This window comes from Garra rufa, chromosome 14 (assembly GCF_049309525.1).
Source record: "Garra rufa chromosome 14, GarRuf1.0, whole genome shotgun sequence".
Lineage (NCBI taxonomy): Eukaryota > Metazoa > Chordata > Actinopteri > Cypriniformes > Cyprinidae > Garra > Garra rufa.
The window spans coordinates 11,441,928-11,459,840 of NC_133374.1; the positions used below are offsets into that span (position 1 = coordinate 11,441,928).

At 37.2% G+C, this 17,913-nt stretch overlaps 1 protein-coding gene and 1 long non-coding RNA gene across 3 annotated transcripts in view; one reads left to right on the forward strand and one right to left on the reverse strand.

Moving 5' to 3' along the window:
• The first annotated feature begins 2,857 nt into the window (after positions 1 to 2,857).
• On the forward strand, positions 2,858 to 4,056 carry LOC141284213 (uncharacterized). Its single transcript, XR_012338376.1, has 4 exons — positions 2,858 to 3,239; positions 3,504 to 3,597; positions 3,715 to 3,748; positions 3,908 to 4,056. It is a non-coding gene; the product is annotated as an uncharacterized lncRNA (long non-coding RNA).
• Positions 4,057 to 10,573: 6,517 nt separating this feature from the next.
• LOC141284823 (von Willebrand factor A domain-containing protein 5A-like) overlaps positions 10,574 to 17,913 on the reverse strand; it is a 20,127-nt gene continuing 12,787 nt past the window's right edge. The window contains exons 12-17 of one of the 2 annotated variants that reach the window (XM_073817843.1): positions 17,705 to 17,863; positions 16,282 to 16,385; positions 13,834 to 14,051; positions 11,391 to 11,596; positions 11,186 to 11,309; positions 10,574 to 11,072 (exon numbers count right to left, since the gene is read on the reverse strand). In XM_073817843.1, coding sequence (XP_073673944.1) covers positions 10,993 to 11,072; positions 11,186 to 11,309; positions 11,391 to 11,596; positions 13,834 to 14,051; positions 16,282 to 16,385; positions 17,705 to 17,863 — 891 coding nt within the window. In that variant the 3' untranslated portion in view covers positions 10,574 to 10,992. Of the gene's footprint in view, positions 11,073 to 11,185; positions 11,310 to 11,390; positions 11,597 to 13,142; positions 13,551 to 13,596; positions 14,052 to 16,281; positions 16,386 to 17,704; positions 17,864 to 17,913 lie in introns of those variants that run through there. The other variant, XR_012338494.1, reaches the window with a different exon arrangement.

Below are 17,913 nucleotides of genomic sequence, written 5' to 3' on the forward strand. Positions count from 1 at the left end.
ACTAGACAAATTATAAATTGAGTGTTTTAAAGGAAACACAGGACATATGTGGAGTGCTTAATGCTTACTGTGACACTCTTAAATGCTTTTTATGTGTAGTGTCGCTATTCTACCACTAGATTATCTGCGTAAGCATGCTCAGAGGTGTGCTTATATTTACACACATTTCTACGTATAAGTACAACTTGGTGAATCCCACACTTTGCGTGAAATTGTTCTTACGCACTCACTACGCACAAATCTGTCCGTACGCACCATTGATAAATGAGGGCCCTGGATGTTCAATGCTGCAAGGGATGTAAAGTCATCAAGGAACTATAAATAATAAATTAAAATAAAACACCGCTTTTGGATACAAACCTGCAAGTGACTGACACTTCCTTCTGTTCTGCTCCTTAATTAGCATACTTAACATCAGTTGATCAAAGGCTGCATTGCATTGGTACACATCTGTATGCTATCAAGGTAGATGTAAACAGCACATCTAGCTTCAAGATGCCCAGCTGACCCGAGGACAATATGGCAGAAGATATAGTTCAACCTAATCTTATGAAATTTAGGATGAGTTATTTGCATTAAGGATGGTTTCTTATAAAGGATGGTTTCTTATCCGCAAATGTGTCAGTGTCCTCTGGTAGAATTTACTTCCATAAAGATGAACAGAGTGGCTTCAGTTTGAGGGCTATGACCATGCCAGGCAGCAGTAAGAACAAATATATGGATGACAGACGTAAAAACAATACATTGAGTGAGCAAGCTGGGGGTGGGGGGAAGAAAATAATTTGACACTTACCTACAGCCATGCATTGGTAGATTCTGCCTTCAAACAGTCTGGTCTCTAAACCACCACTTCACTCAAAAAGGTCTCTTGGTTCTATAAAATAAGAAAAATAAAATAAAACAAAAGGAAAAATTTGGTACTTACCTACAGCCTTGCGTTAGTGGCCTTCATAGCAGTTTGGTTTCTAAACCACCACTACCTTTGTGTAACCTCAAGCAGTAAACCAGAGCAACTCTTTGTGTTAATATTTTAGCGTCACCGGTTTCCATTTAGTTTATGAGGGACTCTTCTCATCTGGTCAACTCCTGAAGAATGTTCATATGGCCTCATCAGTACCTGACGGAACCATTATGTTATATTTTTGGGGCTTTTTATGCCTTTAATGGGCTACACTGTAGACAAAGCCAACGAGTGGATCCTTAAGAGAGAATAACAGCACATCTAGCTCAATGTTGTCCAGCACACCTAGAGAACAAAACACTAAATATTAGTAATTGCATAACATTTAAAACTGTTGCACAAAACAGTATTTTCAACCCCAATATTAGAAAGCAGCACACCTGTTCTTCAACACCTTCCTCAAAGTTGAAGTAGATCCAGGGTGAGGTCACTTTGTTCTTTGGTCAAATTCATGTATCAGACAAAGCTCAAAATAAGCAGAGTATAGATAGACTTCTGAAAATGATTGTTGTAAACTGTTTAACAAACATCATGTCCAGAAGAAGGTTGGAACCACTTGACCAAATAAGCAACATTTCATATTCAGGTGAAAAATCCCTTTACCTTCTCCACAGGACAGATTTGTACTGCAAAATAAATTTAATTTTTCCTAATAAATTCCTTACCCAAAAGTGGTTATCAATGCAACAAAGATTAAAAGGTTAGTTGAAAGGCAGTTGGTTCCAATGCTGCCCGCCGACTTTCATTGTACAATGACGACAATAGATAGTATTCACACTGGAACGACAATAGGGTGAATGGATCGTTCATCAAAAAAAAAAAAAAAAAAAAAAAAAAAAAAAATTTAGAAGTACTTTCGCGAGCACATTGCTACTGTAAATGGACCTTAAGCTGCTTACGGATAACTGTACACAATCTAGGGCCGAACCCAACATCTAATAACACCACTTAAGGGCAAATGAATGACAACAACTGACCATCTTCTGTTTGCCTCTTTACAAAGTAGTACTCCTAAAACTGTAGGATTGGGGTGGTTTGGAACCAATATGCACACTGAAGACCAGGGCCCGTATTCATAAAGAATCTTAGTGCAAAGAGTTGCTCCTAGTGACAAAATTCTAAGAGAATTCTTAGAAAAGTGGGCGTTTTCCCTTAAAATTAAAGAAAAAAATCCTAGTAAAGAAAAAAGTAATTCAGAAAGAATCTTAACCCTTAAAAGAGGTCTTAAGGTCCAAATTGTTAGGAGTAGGGAAGAGGACTTTTAAGAGGCTTAAGAGTTTCTTTAGCAGTGGATAACACTGACAAAACATGAGGAGGGCAATGCAATATTTGCACACAATGCATGACAGTGATTTCACTGATGCTACACATGAGATTGTGCAGAGATAATGTTTGTGACTGATTTTATTAGAGACATGCTAACATCTCTGACATAGTGCAGAAATGGAAGAAATCACTACATTTATTACATGAACTTATTTGGCAACTGGAAACAATGCAACTATGCAGCAGTAATAATTTGGGTATGTTCACAACCTTCTATAAGCAAAGAGATCACACAAACAATTACAGCACTTTCACAACCGCAATGTGCTGCTGTTCATTACCTATCAAATACATTAAATACAACATTAACAGCGTGGTAAACAAAAATATATATAAACATATAAAATATATAAACTTACATAATATGTGTGTTGCGGTAAAACAGGAAAAATTATGCCTATAATTTCAAAGTGAAGGCTTAAACTAGACCCTACACTTAAAAGTACTCTTTTATTTCCTTCTTGGACAACCAACCAATCACAGTCTTTAAAATTCTGTGTCATCGCTAGCAACGGGGTCGACCCCGCCTCCACACTAAGATAAAATTTTGGCTGCGTCCGAAATCGCCTACTTCTCTACTATTTAGTAGGGAAAAGCAGTAGGCGAGCAAATAAGTATGTCCGAATCCTAAGTATTTATAAAAGAGTAGGCGAGAATTAGTAGGCGAATGCACTAATTCTCGCGAGATTCGGGTGTACGTCTACTTAAAGTGCGTCCGAATATGCCTACTTAACTACTATATAGTAGGAAAAAAAGAGTACGTGAAGAAAGAAGTACGTCCGAAACCTCAGTATTCACAAAAGAGTAGGCGAGAAATCCCCGGATGTCCTACTGCTTCAGCCCAGATCCTGAAGTCTTCATCGATGGATACTTTTCAATCCCAGGAGTCCACAGGAGGCCAAAACGTCATCATCGAACGTGATTGAGAACCACGACGAGGGTGTTTACAAATGTGAGTATTACAACCAAAACACGGTTCCCTGTCTTAAAAATCATATTTGTTGAGCTACTTTATTGTAAACTGTTGATTTGCATAAGGTGCCAAGATGTTATACAGTATGCTATAGTATATTTGTGATTTCGCTGTTAAAACATGTTTTATGACGTATAGCGAACATTAAGCTTCACGTAGCACACGCACGTCTTTAAAAGCGGATTTACATAAAACATATACATTTTAAAGACGTTTAATAAATGTCTATTTAACAAATGACAGGAAAATGTTCTAGACTAGAGCAACACACAACACAAAACATCTGAGTGAGTGATGGACGTTATGTGAGAATTCACTGTCACTGCTTTACATTAATGTAAGTAATGTAAATAAACACATATACATATAGTAGGCCTAACTGAACTTCAAACTCATTTCAAACAGAGCTATAACAGAACTTTTCTGATTCTTGATTTATGTGACTTTGTTGCAGATGTTTTGTGGTGGAGCAGGACCTGAAAGGAAAGGTGACAGCAGCATTTTTGGGGAAAAGTAAAATCTGAAACTTAATATAAAGATTGATCATTTTGTAACTTCCAATACAGAGATCTAATGACCCTGTGCTGTTAAAATGACAGATTTTGTATTATATTTGTGCATCTTTGTATGATCTGAAATGTCTGCAGACTGGTGTGTGCAGTAAGAAAGGAGAAATCCACAGCAGCATCCTGGAAATGAGACCCTCCATCACTCCACCTGCCCTTTGTCTCATCTGGACCAGATGTTGCTGCGGTCTCTTCATCAAAAAGACTAGAAGACCAATATGTTTAATAAAGCTTTGTTCCATGTATTTATGTTCATGGTTACTTTTATTATTTTACTAATTTATTTATGTTTCCTGATGTTGTCAGTAAATAAAATATAACATTTTCATAAGCGTATGCATTTATTCATTATTTCATTGAAAAAAACAACAACATTATGCTTATTTAACTAAAAATATCATTAATTATTAGTCAGCATTTATCATTATTGTTGGTACGTGTTGGAGTGGGCTAGCAATGCATTCTAAAGTTATTTTAATTTCTAAATAGTAATACTTAAATTTTCCGAGTGTAAAATCAACAGTCTTCTCCAAAGGTAAGATCTTTGAACAACTGATCGACGTCTCTTTTGTGCAGATGTTGTAAACATGGAGGAGAGCGTACTAGGTAGGGTTGTCATGTTACTGATGCCATGAGGTGTCGCTGTCGCTCAAATTTTTGTATTATTATTACTGCAGAATTTATAATTCCATACAAACTCAGGGAAAGACTTAAGTATCTTTAACAAAGAACAATCATGACAGAAAACATAACTATAAAAGGTTTGCGTACATAGTACAAGATTTGATACAGAAAAAAATATTAAATATATTTGAATATTCATAAAATCGCAATGAATTAAAAATTGCATTTGTTTTTGTTATTTATTTATTATTATTTTAAGTTTCAGGGATGAAAGGACAGAGAAATTCAGCAAGAAAAAGGAAAACAAATCAGATCTAAGCTAGTTTTGCACAATTTTGCCCATTAACATATTCAAGACAACAAATTTGGGGGTTTTAGTCATTTTAGTATTGTTAAAAATATAAAAACTTCAATCAATCCAAAATAAGCAAATTTCATCAACATCAAAATGTTTACAGATAGATGAATTAAATCCGTCGCTCATATCATTTCATGTTGCGCTTTTTATAACGTCATAGGTCACATGATAACGTCAACATGGCGGAACGCATCCATACTCAACGAGATTTGGCTGTTGAGTAGGTACTCTTTTAGCGCTCGTTAAGTAAGTACTTATTGAAATTAAGTACCTACTCATTGAGTAGGCGATTTCGGACGCAGCCTTTGTCTTTTCTTTGCTCAGAGTTGCTCTTAGATTGATCCGGAATCACTCTTAAGCTAAAACTCCTACGTAGGAGTTATTAAGCTAAAATAAAAGATTTCTGAGAGGATTCTTAGAATCTTTATGAATACGGGCCCTGGAGTCAAATTAGAGTTTCAATTAAGAGTTGAGTAAAGACAAAAGTTCACTACCATTACAAAGGACAAAGACAGAAGATAAAATATTCTATAATATAAAATTAAATATAGCAGCCACACCAACAGACAGTAACTTTATCAGCAAACATTGCAGTTTCACTGATATTCTAGTGTCAGACCCAGCATGTGTCTACAGAGGCATTTAGACACTTCAATAAACCAGAAGTTAAAGAAAGTAGACAATAGACAAGAAATGGGTGTTAAAAGGTTTCATTATATAGAGACACTTCAGTTTTACGTGTATGAAACCAAGGGTACAGATGGTGACAAACCATCAACGCCACTGTCCTTTCAGCTTAAAAGGGAGGGGGAATAAATGAAATCAAAAGTCCAGTCAGAGGCGGCAACAGAGACCAAGCTATTTCATATTGGTAGATGTCAGTATAGAGCAGAGTTTAGCTCCAACCTTGATCAAACTCACCTACCTGTGCTTTTCTAATGATCTTGAAGACATTGACAAGCATGCTCAGGAGTGTTTGATTAGGGTTAGAACAAAGCTCTGCAGAAAAATGGATTGTGGCAAATTTGAGGATCCCTGATATAGTCCAGAATCACAGTAACATCAGTAATAAGATGTAAGAGTCATGCTGATGCTCACTGGAAGAGAAAAAGGCACCTTAAGATACGTGAACTCAAAGGGCCATTGATGTACAACATGTGTAAGCCACAAAATTGTAATAAAACACTTCAACAGTTTAACAGCAACAACCAATCAGTGCCACAGTGAAAGCAAAGGATCTGAAAGAGCAAAAACCAGAGCAAATTATGTGAAAACCAAAACTCGGACACTGTCAAGCTATAAACTCTGCATTTGGGCTTTAAAAGATCCCAATCATTGTGTAGTCACAGTCCACATTACAATAAAGAAACACTTGTACATAAACACAGAGCTGAAAAAGTAGAAGAAAGATTTCTTAAATAAAATGCTCAACAGATGAAAAGGATGGAAAGACAAAGAATAAAAAGTATAAGGCAAATACAACAGACCAAAATCCTCATCTGATATCATTTCCCTCTTGATGCAGCTCAGCTGCCACATTTAATCAACTGCACACATTTTCATTCATCTACCTTCAAAATGACTGTTAACAAATCATAAAAACACCTCCTGATTAGCTCAAAACATTTACTTAAAAATCCTCGTAAATAATCACATACCTTCAAGCATGACCATCTCCTTCCGCTTCCTTTCACTGTGACTGCCATCTCACGCTGATAAATCAGGTCCAGCCCAGCTTGTGAGCATTTATAGCAATGGGCAAAACCATTGACAGCCACACAAGCTAACAGAAATTAAATCCATCAAATCACCAAACCTCAGTTATAAACTACATGTGCTCATTAACAAATTATTATTATCAGACATTTATACATGTTCCATCATTGGTAAAGCATTCAAATGGTAAAATACAAACAATCCCCTTCATCCTCTACACTTGGTTTCTCCCATTTCCCATAATGCACCACAGCACAGATATAAAATGGTTGTGGCTAGAAAAGCTACAGCTCTGAGAACTGCCTCTGATTATGGCTGCTTGGAGTATATGTCAGCGTCAGAAATTGACCATTTAAAAAAAACAAAAAAACAACACTTGGTGTGGAACAGGCACAGGCACTCCGGATCCGGCTTTGCTCTAACTGGAACCGAGAAAAGATTTGAAGTGTTGGAGTATAGACTATCGATTACAGTGCCATCGAGTGGATCATAGAATGTACAACAGCTGTATCTGGGATGAAGCTTCACTGGATGAAACACCCACCTCCTTGATGTACTTTATAGTGCACAAATAAAAATCATATGCTGATAATATTTTTTTATGTACCATAATGTGGTAAGGCAATATTATTCAATGTATTACAATAAAATACTGTTTAAGTGTGTTGTGGATGCCCACAGGAAGTGAGAAATTGTTGCATTTTTATAACTTAAAGAACATGTAATTGACTTGTATGTATAGTAATGACATTGTCTGTATAAATCCTTAATCTGGTATAGGAGTTATTCTATATATACTTTATATCTGGGATGTATAAATGTTATACACAAAAATCCATGGATTATGTGGTTATTAAATGTGCTTGTGTAACTGTGTGAAGAATAATGTGGGCACAAAAAATGGCTATTTTACTGGTTTTTATTGAGAAATAACTGTTGTGTGTTGGTTTCCATTAGGTATCGGTCAACCTCTATTACTGCATCAGCGTTGGCATTACAGGTTTTTGATTCTGGTCCACAGCAATATCTAGCAGGTGCCACAGGTCTCCACCTATACAATTTGAAGGGAAATATGACTGCAAATGTATCACACACTAATATTAATTTAATATTAAATATTACTAATTTGACAAAATAATAAAAAAAATACATATGTATGTATATACTGTAGCCAATTGACTTGTTGCCTGTTGAGATGTTGTTTTGGCTGAGTTCTTTGCTTCTGATGATCGTGGCACATTCCCCTTTTACACTCATGGACTCTATGTTCCATATATGTTCTCTGGTCAGGTTTTCTGGCAGTTCTTTTAAAATGTCCATGGCCAACCTAATCAATTTAAAATGGCTTGGTCACATTTGCAAAATGAACATCACTATGAATGTTTTAACTGCTGAATAAATGCACAAATAAATACCTGACTTGTTCTCCCTGAAATGAATGGTGCATGATTGTCATCAGTGGAATGACCTTTGAACTTCAGACATGTTTCTCCTCAGATAGTTCTACTGTAGCCTGCTGGAATGGTGAGAGCACACGGAGGACTTCCTCTATTGCTCCAAACTCCTGTGGATGAAGTGCACTGATGTCTGTCCTGAGTAAGTCTAGGGATGTCCCCACAGCTCACCTTTCTCCATATAGGTGTTGGAGCATTTGAAAAGTGCTGTTCCACTGTGTTTCCACTTTATTGATATACAGGTCCTTTTCAAAAAATTAGCATATTGTGATAAAGTTCATTATTTTCTGTAATGTACTGCTAAACATTAGACTTTCATATATTTTAGATTCATTACACACTAACTGAAGTAGTTCAAGCCTTTTATTGTTTTAATATTGATGATTTTGGCATACAGCTCATGAAAACCCAAAATACCTATCTCAAAAAATTAGCATATTTCATCCGACCAATAAAAGAAAAGTGTTTTTAATACAAAAAAGAGTCAACCTTCAAAAAATTATGTTCAGTTATGTACTCAATACTTGGTCGGGAATCCTTTTGCAGAACTGACTGCTTCAATGCGGCGTGGCATGGAGGCAATCAGCCTGTGGCACTGCTGAGGTGTTATGGAGGCCCAGGATGCTTCGATAGCGGCCTTAAGCTCATCCAGAGTGTTGGGTCTTGCGTCTCTCAACTTTCTCTTCAAAATATCCCACAGATTCTCTATGGGGTTCAGGTCAGGAGAGTTAGCAGGCCAATTGAGCACAGTAATACCATGGTCAATAAACCATTTACCAGTGGTTTTGGCACTGTGGTGCCAGGTCGTGCTGAAAAATGAAATCTTCATCTCCATAAAGCTTTTCAGCAGATGGAAGCATGAAGAGCTCCAAAATCTCCTGATAGCTAGCTGCATTGACCCTGCCCTTGATAAAACACAGTGGACCAACACCAGCAGCTGACATGGCACCCCAGACCATCACTGACTGTGGGTTCTTGACACTGGACTTCAGGCATTTTGGCATTTCCCTCTCCCCAGTCTTCCTCCAGACTCTGGCACCTTAATTTCCTAATGACATGCAAAATTTGCTTTCATCCGAAAAAAGTACTTTGGACCACTGAGCAACAGTCCAGCGCTGCTTCTCTGTAGCCCAGGTCAGGCGCTTCTGCCGCTGTTTCTGGTTCAAAAGGTGCTTGATCTGGCGCCTGTACACGGTGGCTCTGGATGTTTCTACTCCAGACTCAGTCCACTGCTTCCGCAGGTCCCCCAAGGTCTGGAAATCGGTCCTTCTCCACAATCTTCCTCAGGGTCCGGTCACCTCTTCTCGTTGTGCAGCGTTTTCTGCCACACTTTTTCCTTCCCACAGACTTCCCACTGAGGTGCCTTGATACAGCACTCTGGGAACAGCGTATTCATTCAGAAATATCTTTCTGTGTCTTACCCTCTTGCTCGAGGGTGTCAATGATGGCCTTCTGGACAGCAGTCAGGTCGGCAGTCTTACCCATGATTGCGGTTTTGAGTAATGAACCAGGCTGGGAGTTTTTAAAAGCCTCAGGAATCTTTTGCAGGTGTTTAGAGTTAATTAGTTAATTCAGATGATTAGGTTAATAGCTCGCTTAGAGAACCTTTTCATGATATGCTATTTTTTTGAGATAGGTATTTTGGGTTTTCATGAGCTGTATGCCAAAATCATCAATATTAAAACAATAAAAGGCTTGAACTACTTCAGTTAGTGTGTAATGAATCTAAAATATATGAAAGTCTAATGTTTATCAGTACATTACAGAAAATAATGAACTTTATCACAATATGCTAATTTTTTTAAAAGGACCTGTATATCTATTCTAGGCATGGGAGTGATTTTGATTAATTAATCTGATACAGGCCTGTTTCAGAGTTTTCTCTTAAAACCTATTCCCAAAGCTGCTGAGACAAACTTTTACCAAGGAATAGAGAGAAGTCTTAAACTGAGAATAAGGGGCGGGACCACATTCAAATAAAGATTTTAAAATGCAGGCTAAATGTCAATAATTAAACAAGCATATGTTCAGCTGATTGTCAGCCTTTTACATGTGTGCTTCTCATAAACAATTAGCTGATACGCATATAACCAGCCATTTTATCAACAGAGTAGAATAATCATGGCTGTAAGTAAGATATGCAAACTTAAAACAAAACCAAACTGGATACAAGAACAGCGGTTACTTCTTGCCTAACCTGTTAATGAAAACAAGGATATAATCAAAAGAAAATTTGGAGTTGGAATGACCTCTAAAACCAAAAAAGTTGTGTGGGAAAACATACGTAAATAAAGTTTCAAGGCAGACTGCTTTGGTCTTAGTGACTTAGGAGTCCTCTTCACTACTCCTAATGTTTCACAGATTTAGGAGCGAGTTTTATTGCTAAAATGCTTTGTGAAATACTCTTACAGCTCTTCTAAATCGGCAAGTTATGAGCTACTTTTAGCCTTAAGATGTTTTGTGAATACAGGCCTGATCTGTGCAGCACTGTTATCATACCTCACATATATAGAGATTTTCACTGTATACTGCTTATTGTCGTTCAATGAAGCAGACAAACAGAAGAAGAAAAGCACAAAATCTACCCACGAACAATTCACAATAATCAGTGTTCTGGGAACATTTCTCTGTATATTTATTTTCTGTTTTCATTATTATAATTAGCATTCTTGGCAGTTCATAATGATATATTTCTTTATTCTAATTGATGTAATTCTTAATCGTAATGCATTAAAATGCAATTCTACATATCTTGTAATTATGGCTAGTGAAAAAATACTTTTTGATTAAACATCTTGGCATTTACCCACTGGCACAATCTGCTCTCTAAACCACACACACTGAAATATGATAGAGAATTCAGAACTATAAGATTATATATTTCTACAACCATACTTGGAGGAACGACATGCATTTTAGGACTTAAATACACTACAAATTGCTCTGTCGTTTCAAAACCACACCAGAAAAAAACACACATATTTGGTCTTTGATAAGCACTGAATTTGCAGTCTTCAGATTCCCAGTGTGTCTTCAGTCACCTGACATCCCAACAGGATGTTCCCGTCACACACACACTGAGACAGGCCGTCCGCTGAAAAACACACACAAACCCTGAGCTCAGATCATCACTGTGAAAGAACATGGAAAGCACTAACTCACAGAATATGTGGTGTAGAATAGTTCAACAGAGGAATATTTTCTCACGTTTCTGAGAGCGGATCCATGACGCCGCTTTCATGGCCACGAACTGCCACTCAACCTGCTGATCTAATTTATACGCGTATAACCAGATGAGAGCGAGGACAGTCGCCCACACCGACCCGTCCACCTGAAACACAACCACAGCTCAAACACGCACACACTGAACTAATCATCACCCTGTCTGAGGATATGACATCATGTGTCCCACCTGTGCTGCTTTCCCATTGGTCACCTCGACATCAGCCTTCCCAAACACAGCAGCCAATGAGGCGTTCAGCTCCCAGCATCCCGTGGCCTTCTGAAGAGAGATCAGCTGGAGCAAAGGGTCCTTCTGGACCTCAGCTTCTTCTAAAATACACACACAGTTCAGACAGAAGTCATCTGGATACCCATAGCAGCATTTTTTCTGATCCGCTTATGATTTAGACAGGTCAAATTAAACTAATTAAAGCAGCAACAACTGCCTTGAGCCTTATTCATTTTGTTTTTGTAACAGACGTATATAAACGGGTGCCAGAAAGGACTCTTTTTCAATGTTCTGAAACATCACAGCGAGTTTTTGCCATTTCTAAACTTAAACAAGACAGTCCAGCTGTTATGATGACATCCTCAAAACATTTCATTAGTGCAAGACACTTCAGAAAAAGATAATGTAATTCTAACCCAATATAACCAAATCCTCACTGACAAAATTTCTATGATGAAAAGCATGATGCTCAATACCGGCTACTTCATGACAACTGTATGTTGTAATGTACTTTTCACTTTTTAATCCCATCACTGGAATAAAGTGAAGAAAACACAATCATTCCTTTCCATTTTTAATCTGATGTTAAATAGATTCATTCAGAAACATTTACATGCAGTGTTTTTGCACTAAATAAATTGCTGAGAGCTAATAAATGCTTAATTATTTCCATAAGTAGATATTTATATGCATTTCAACTGGCAACATCCATATGGAATATGAGGTACCAGAGTATTTTCACAAAAATTGCATTGTTTTGAAAATCTGAGCCTGATTTACCCTCAGATGACGCGGCATCACATTCAATATCTCTGTCGGCAAATCCTAAAGAACAATCATTCAAAGAGTCAGTGACATTCATGAAAAGGCAATTGATTGATTTACACTTTAAGAAAAGAACAAAAAAAAGCTCAGTCAATTCAATGTATAATTTTCTCACGCATTGGAGAACCAAATTTCATTGGGAGAGCCATTGCAGAGAAAACAGAGGGCTGTTATGAGCATATGCTAAAAACAATCATTCAATGAGTGACAAAATAAAAGACAATTAAATGAGGGGAGAAAACACAAAAAATAAGATGAGTATAATGAAGTGCTGATGTCTATGTATTTCTTACGCATTGCACATTCCATCATGGGAGCCATCCGTGCTAAGAAAACAGAGAGAAAACCCTGGGTTATTATGGGCATATGCTAAAAGCAATCAGTCAATGAGTGAGAAAATAACAGACAATTAAATGAGGGGAGAAAACACATAAAAAATAAGATGAGTATAATGAAGTGCTGATGTCTATGTATTTCTTACGCATTGCACATTCCATCATGGGAGCCATCCGTGCTAAGAAAACAGAGAGAAAACCCTGGGTTGTTAAGGGCATATGCTAAAAGCAATCAGTCAATGAGCGAGAAAATAACAGACAATTAAATGAGGGGAGAAAACACATAAAAAATAAGATGAGTATAATAAAGTGCTGATTGTCTGTGTATTTCTCTTACGCATTGCACATTGCATCATGGGAGCCATCCGTGCTAAGAAAACAGAGAGAAAACCCTGGGTTATTATGGGCATATGCTAAAAGCAATCAGTCAATGAGTGACAAAATAAAAGACAAAAAAAGACAACAAAAAATAAGATGAGTTCAGTGAAGTGCTGATTTCTGTGTATTCCTCTTACACTTTCTGTTTTTAATATTCATTTTGGGAGCCCCCATTGCTAAGAAAACAGAGAAAAGCAGATACTGTATAAAAAAAATAAAAAACACACACTTTAAAAACACATCTGACAGAATCACAAATTTATTTTACATCACAATTGTGAGATGTAAAATAAAAAACTCCCTTATATTGTGCGATGTCAAATAAAATTGAGCTAGAGATCAGTTTTGTTCTAAGGTGCAATGACCTTCCTGAGATACTAAGGTTTATGTAATCATCAGCATAACCAAACCAGGTGCTTTTTCAATAACAGAGAGTTGGACTAACCCATGAAAACAGAATATTTCTAGTTGTTTCTTACCACACATTCTCACTGGGCCACCACAAAATGCAGGCATCATATCTGATAAAGAATTGAAATGTCACATGTTAATGATGTGAGTACACCAAATTATTATATGTCTACTACTATGTGATAGGAAAACCGATTATGAAATCATGTTTGTAAGACTTCTAACCCTAATCCTCATCCTGGATCGCTAATGTCCTGCAGAATTTAGTTCCAATCATCTCAAATTCACTTTCCTGAAAGTTTCTTGTCATCCTGTAGACCTTCTTTTGCAGGTCCATATATTTTTAATTAGGGTTGGATCTAAACTCCACAGGACAGTGGCTCTCCATGATCAGGAATGTTCTAAACGGACCATAAATCAGTGAACACACACACACAGAGACAGACAGAACGTACTTGGTACCGGCACTCTCCTCTGCAGCAGCGGCCCTTTCACAGTCTGTTTGCTGTCTTTATTGACGCCGATGAAGGCCGTATGAACGCTGCTCACTCCTGCCTGAACGCTGAGCTCCACAATCCTTCTCTTGATGTTCTCCGCGTCTGCTCCTCCGGTTCGTTGCTCTAGCTCCAGAGAGCGGATCACAGACCGGGCCGCCAGCCGGTGGATCGTCAGTCTGCAACAAACACAAACCTGTAAAGACAATCTTCACTGTCAAAGACACGGCCCTGATACAGTGTCACTAATGTGAATGCAAACATGAGTTTTAGGTCATTTCATCCCAATCCTCTTTGTACTGATTCATGTCACATCTATAATTGCCCTAACAGGCGACATTGGCTGGGGGTGTTAATAAGCATTTAAAGTTCTGGCCAAATATTCCACGTGTTTTTGCAGCATCAGGAGTGTAGCCAATCACAGACATATCTGTTGATTTCTTGAACACAATGGCCAATCAGAAACATTTAAGTTTATCAGAATTCACTCACCACTGAAAGCAGCTGAGTTTGCACATTTGTGAATCATTTCATGCAGACAGAATGTAAATAAGAGATTCATTGTGCAGTTGAGAGAGCTTCTTGATTAAAACAGAACTTTCTGAGATTGCGACAAACTAAGATGAATGATGCTTTTTATTGATAATAAAGGGAGTACACTTTCTAGGCTATAAACCGTTTTTTCGACACAAACACCGCAAAGTTTTGGGAATGACCTCTGCATCTTTATGCTGAAATCATTCTCAAGAGAGCAGCCTCAGTGATTTCTGGAAGCGGTCCTGACCAAACTCCAACAGACAGCACCCGTCCCGGGCGAGATCCAGTTCACAGACCAAAAGGGTGTGTGAACTTCAATGAGATCTGGCCATTTCAACCAGTAATTCATTTCCAGTAGCGGAATTTACGACAGAATATTGTCCCACAACTGATCATTTATTTTTCTTCACGTCTTGCCTTTGGTAACAACGATTCAAAACTGACATTTCAAGTGACACAGGGGAAAAAAAAGCAATAAAGTAAACAGTACTGTACTTTAATAAATTGTTTTATTTTACCAAAATATGAGTACTTTATCTCATTATTTTGAACTAAAGAAATCACTAACCCTCTGAGACTCCAGGGGCCAGATTCACGAAACATTCTTAAGAAGAATTTTCTTCTTAACTGTCATTTTATTTTTATTTTTTAAAATAAGAAAAAAGTTAAGAATATTTTGTATTCCCAAAAAAATCGTCTTAAGAATATTCTTATCTTTTTACTTAAGATTGTTAAGAATTAAGAAATTAAGAAAATTCTAATTCTTGAAAGGAATCTTCTTAAAAACAATCGTAAATAACTTCTTAGTTATTAGTTAGGATAGCCCGAGACTTGTCTTAAATCCCAAATAGTACAAATTATTAATGTATTTGGGTTATTTCAAATTAACTGTTATATTTGAGCATTGCAACACTACTAGCTACATATAATACATATTAGGACTATTATTAGAGATGAGCACGAGTCGCTGAAGTGACAGCAGTGACTGTATATGAGTGTAGTGTATGACCCTACTTTTTGCCGACATCAAAACTTAGTAGCAACTCTACAAAATCGAGTCAGATAGGGAGATTTAATTGAACATTTTTTTTATTATACTTGGCCAATAAATACGACATAATTTTTGGCCGTATTTAGTGCATATGTGCAGGACGCGTTTGCTGTAGCAGTGCACACACATACTGGAAGCGTTCATTCGGACGAGGGACCAAAAACGACACAAAAGTGAATAAAACTGATCGCCAAAGCTTAAGACAGACCCTTTAAAAGTAACAGTTCAAAAACACGGCGCATTAAAAACATGAAGCCGAGCGCCAGTCAAGCTCATGATGAAAATGTGCGTGCTTATGATTATTAGGATAATCTGCAGAAACCGCAAAAAAGATGTTGAAGTGTTTATAAATGCGTCTTCAGCCATGTATTCACTCAGGTAGATGTATAATTGTTTTTCTTAAGAACATATTTGATAACTTCTTAAGATTTTTTCAAGAATTGCACTTAAGAACATTCTTTATGAACTTTTTAGAATTTATCTTAAGAAATTTCTTAATTTATTTCTTAAGAAGATATTCGTGAATCCGGCCCAAGATTGATGTCCTGTTCATGATTCTGTTCAATACATTGGTGTGTGTGTGTGTGTGTGTGTGTGTGTGTGTGTGTGAGAGTGTGTGTGAGAGTGTGTGTGAGAGTGTGTGTGAGAGTGTGTGTGTGTGTGTGTGTGTGTGTGTGTGTGTGTGTGTGTGAGAGAGTGTGAGTGTGAGTGTGAGTGTGAGTGTGTGTGTGTGTGTGTGTGTGTGTGTGTGTGTGTGTGTGTGTGTGTGAGTGAGTGAGTGAGTGAGTGAGTGAGTGAGTGAGTGAGTGAGTGAGTGTTACCCTGTGTCTTCTGTTGGTTTAAGAGTAAACTGAAGCTGGTTAGTCACTGGTTGATCTCTCAGCCTGTATTTCACCGTTACAGCTCCTTCCGTCTTTCCTGAACTCTATGATGAGGAAGAAAGAGAAAGTAACACATTTGATGCATAAGACATTTACAGGGCTCTTCAACTATTTAAAAGAAATTAGCGATCACGTGTATCATGTGGTGTCTAAACTAAATGTGATGCGACAAGTAGTTGTTCTGAATTGCAATTGGCCCATTTTAAAGTAGACATTTTAGCTTTCTGTAAATATACTTTTCATGTCTGTGAGACATGTAGTTTATACATGGAGTTTTGTTTATTTTTCTGAAGTGCTTCAGTTCAACAACACCAAGAAGGCAAAAAGCGTGTCCTGTTAGTTAAGGCACAAATTTTTGTTGATATTGTAAGTGTTTCATCATGAACTTGACTGGTGCTCGGCTTCATGTTTTTAATGCGCCGTGTTTTTGAACTGTTACTTTTAAAGGGTCTGTCTTAAGCTTTGGCGATCAGTTTTATTCACTTTTGTGTTGTTTTTGTTCCCTCGTCTGAATGAACGCTTAAGGTATGTGTGTGCGCTGCTACAGCCAACGCGTAATGCATATAATGCGCTAAATACGAACAAAGATTATGTCGTATTTATAGGCCAAGTAAAATAAAAAAATGTTCAATTAAATCTCCCTATCTGACTCGATTTTGTAGAGTTGCTACTAAGTTTTGATGTTGGCAAAAAGTAGGGTCATACATAATCATGACAGATCATTGTTTACATTATCAGTCACTGCTGTCACTTCAGCGACTCGTGCTCATCTCTAATAATAGTCCTAATATGTATTATATGTAGCTAGTAGTGTTGCAATGCTTAAATATAACAGTTAATTTAAAATAAACCAATAAATTAATTAAATAATTCTTACTATTTGGGTTTCAAGACAAGTTTCGGGCTATCCTAACTTTAAGAAGTTATTTACGATGGTTTTTAAGAATATTCTTTTCAAGAATTAGAATTTTCTAAATTTTTGTCTTAAGAACAATCTTAAGTAAAAAGATAAGAATATTCTTAAAACGGTTTTTTTTGGGAATACAAAATATTCGCAATTTTTTTCTTATTTTAAAAAATAAGAAAATGGCAGTTAAGAAGAAAATTATTCTTAAGAATGTTTCGTGAATCCGGCCCCAGCAGTTAACTGACTATCAGGTGGCAGCCCTACTTTTATCACATCAGTGTCACCTCAAATCATGGTTAGGACACAGCAATTTTTCTTACATCATAAAGCGACTAAAAGATAAATAACATGCCGGCTTTGGTTTGCGGTCTACTGGTTGTTGAGCGCTTGGTTTAAAACAAATGAATGGTGCAGGTCACCAGAATCCATTTAGATAAAACCATTCATAGCTTTCACCTGTCCTTTAATCTGTGCGTAGATGAGAGCCCTCTGACCCTGGAACAGGGCATTAATAGGTGGAGACAGCATTTCCACCGTAACGCCTTCAGGAACGGTCCAGTTCACAGAGATATTGACTACGGCCGGCTGGAGAGCAAACCTGAGCGACTGCATCACCTGACGGAGAAGAGAGGGTCATAAATGAAACACCCTAAACATCTTGCACC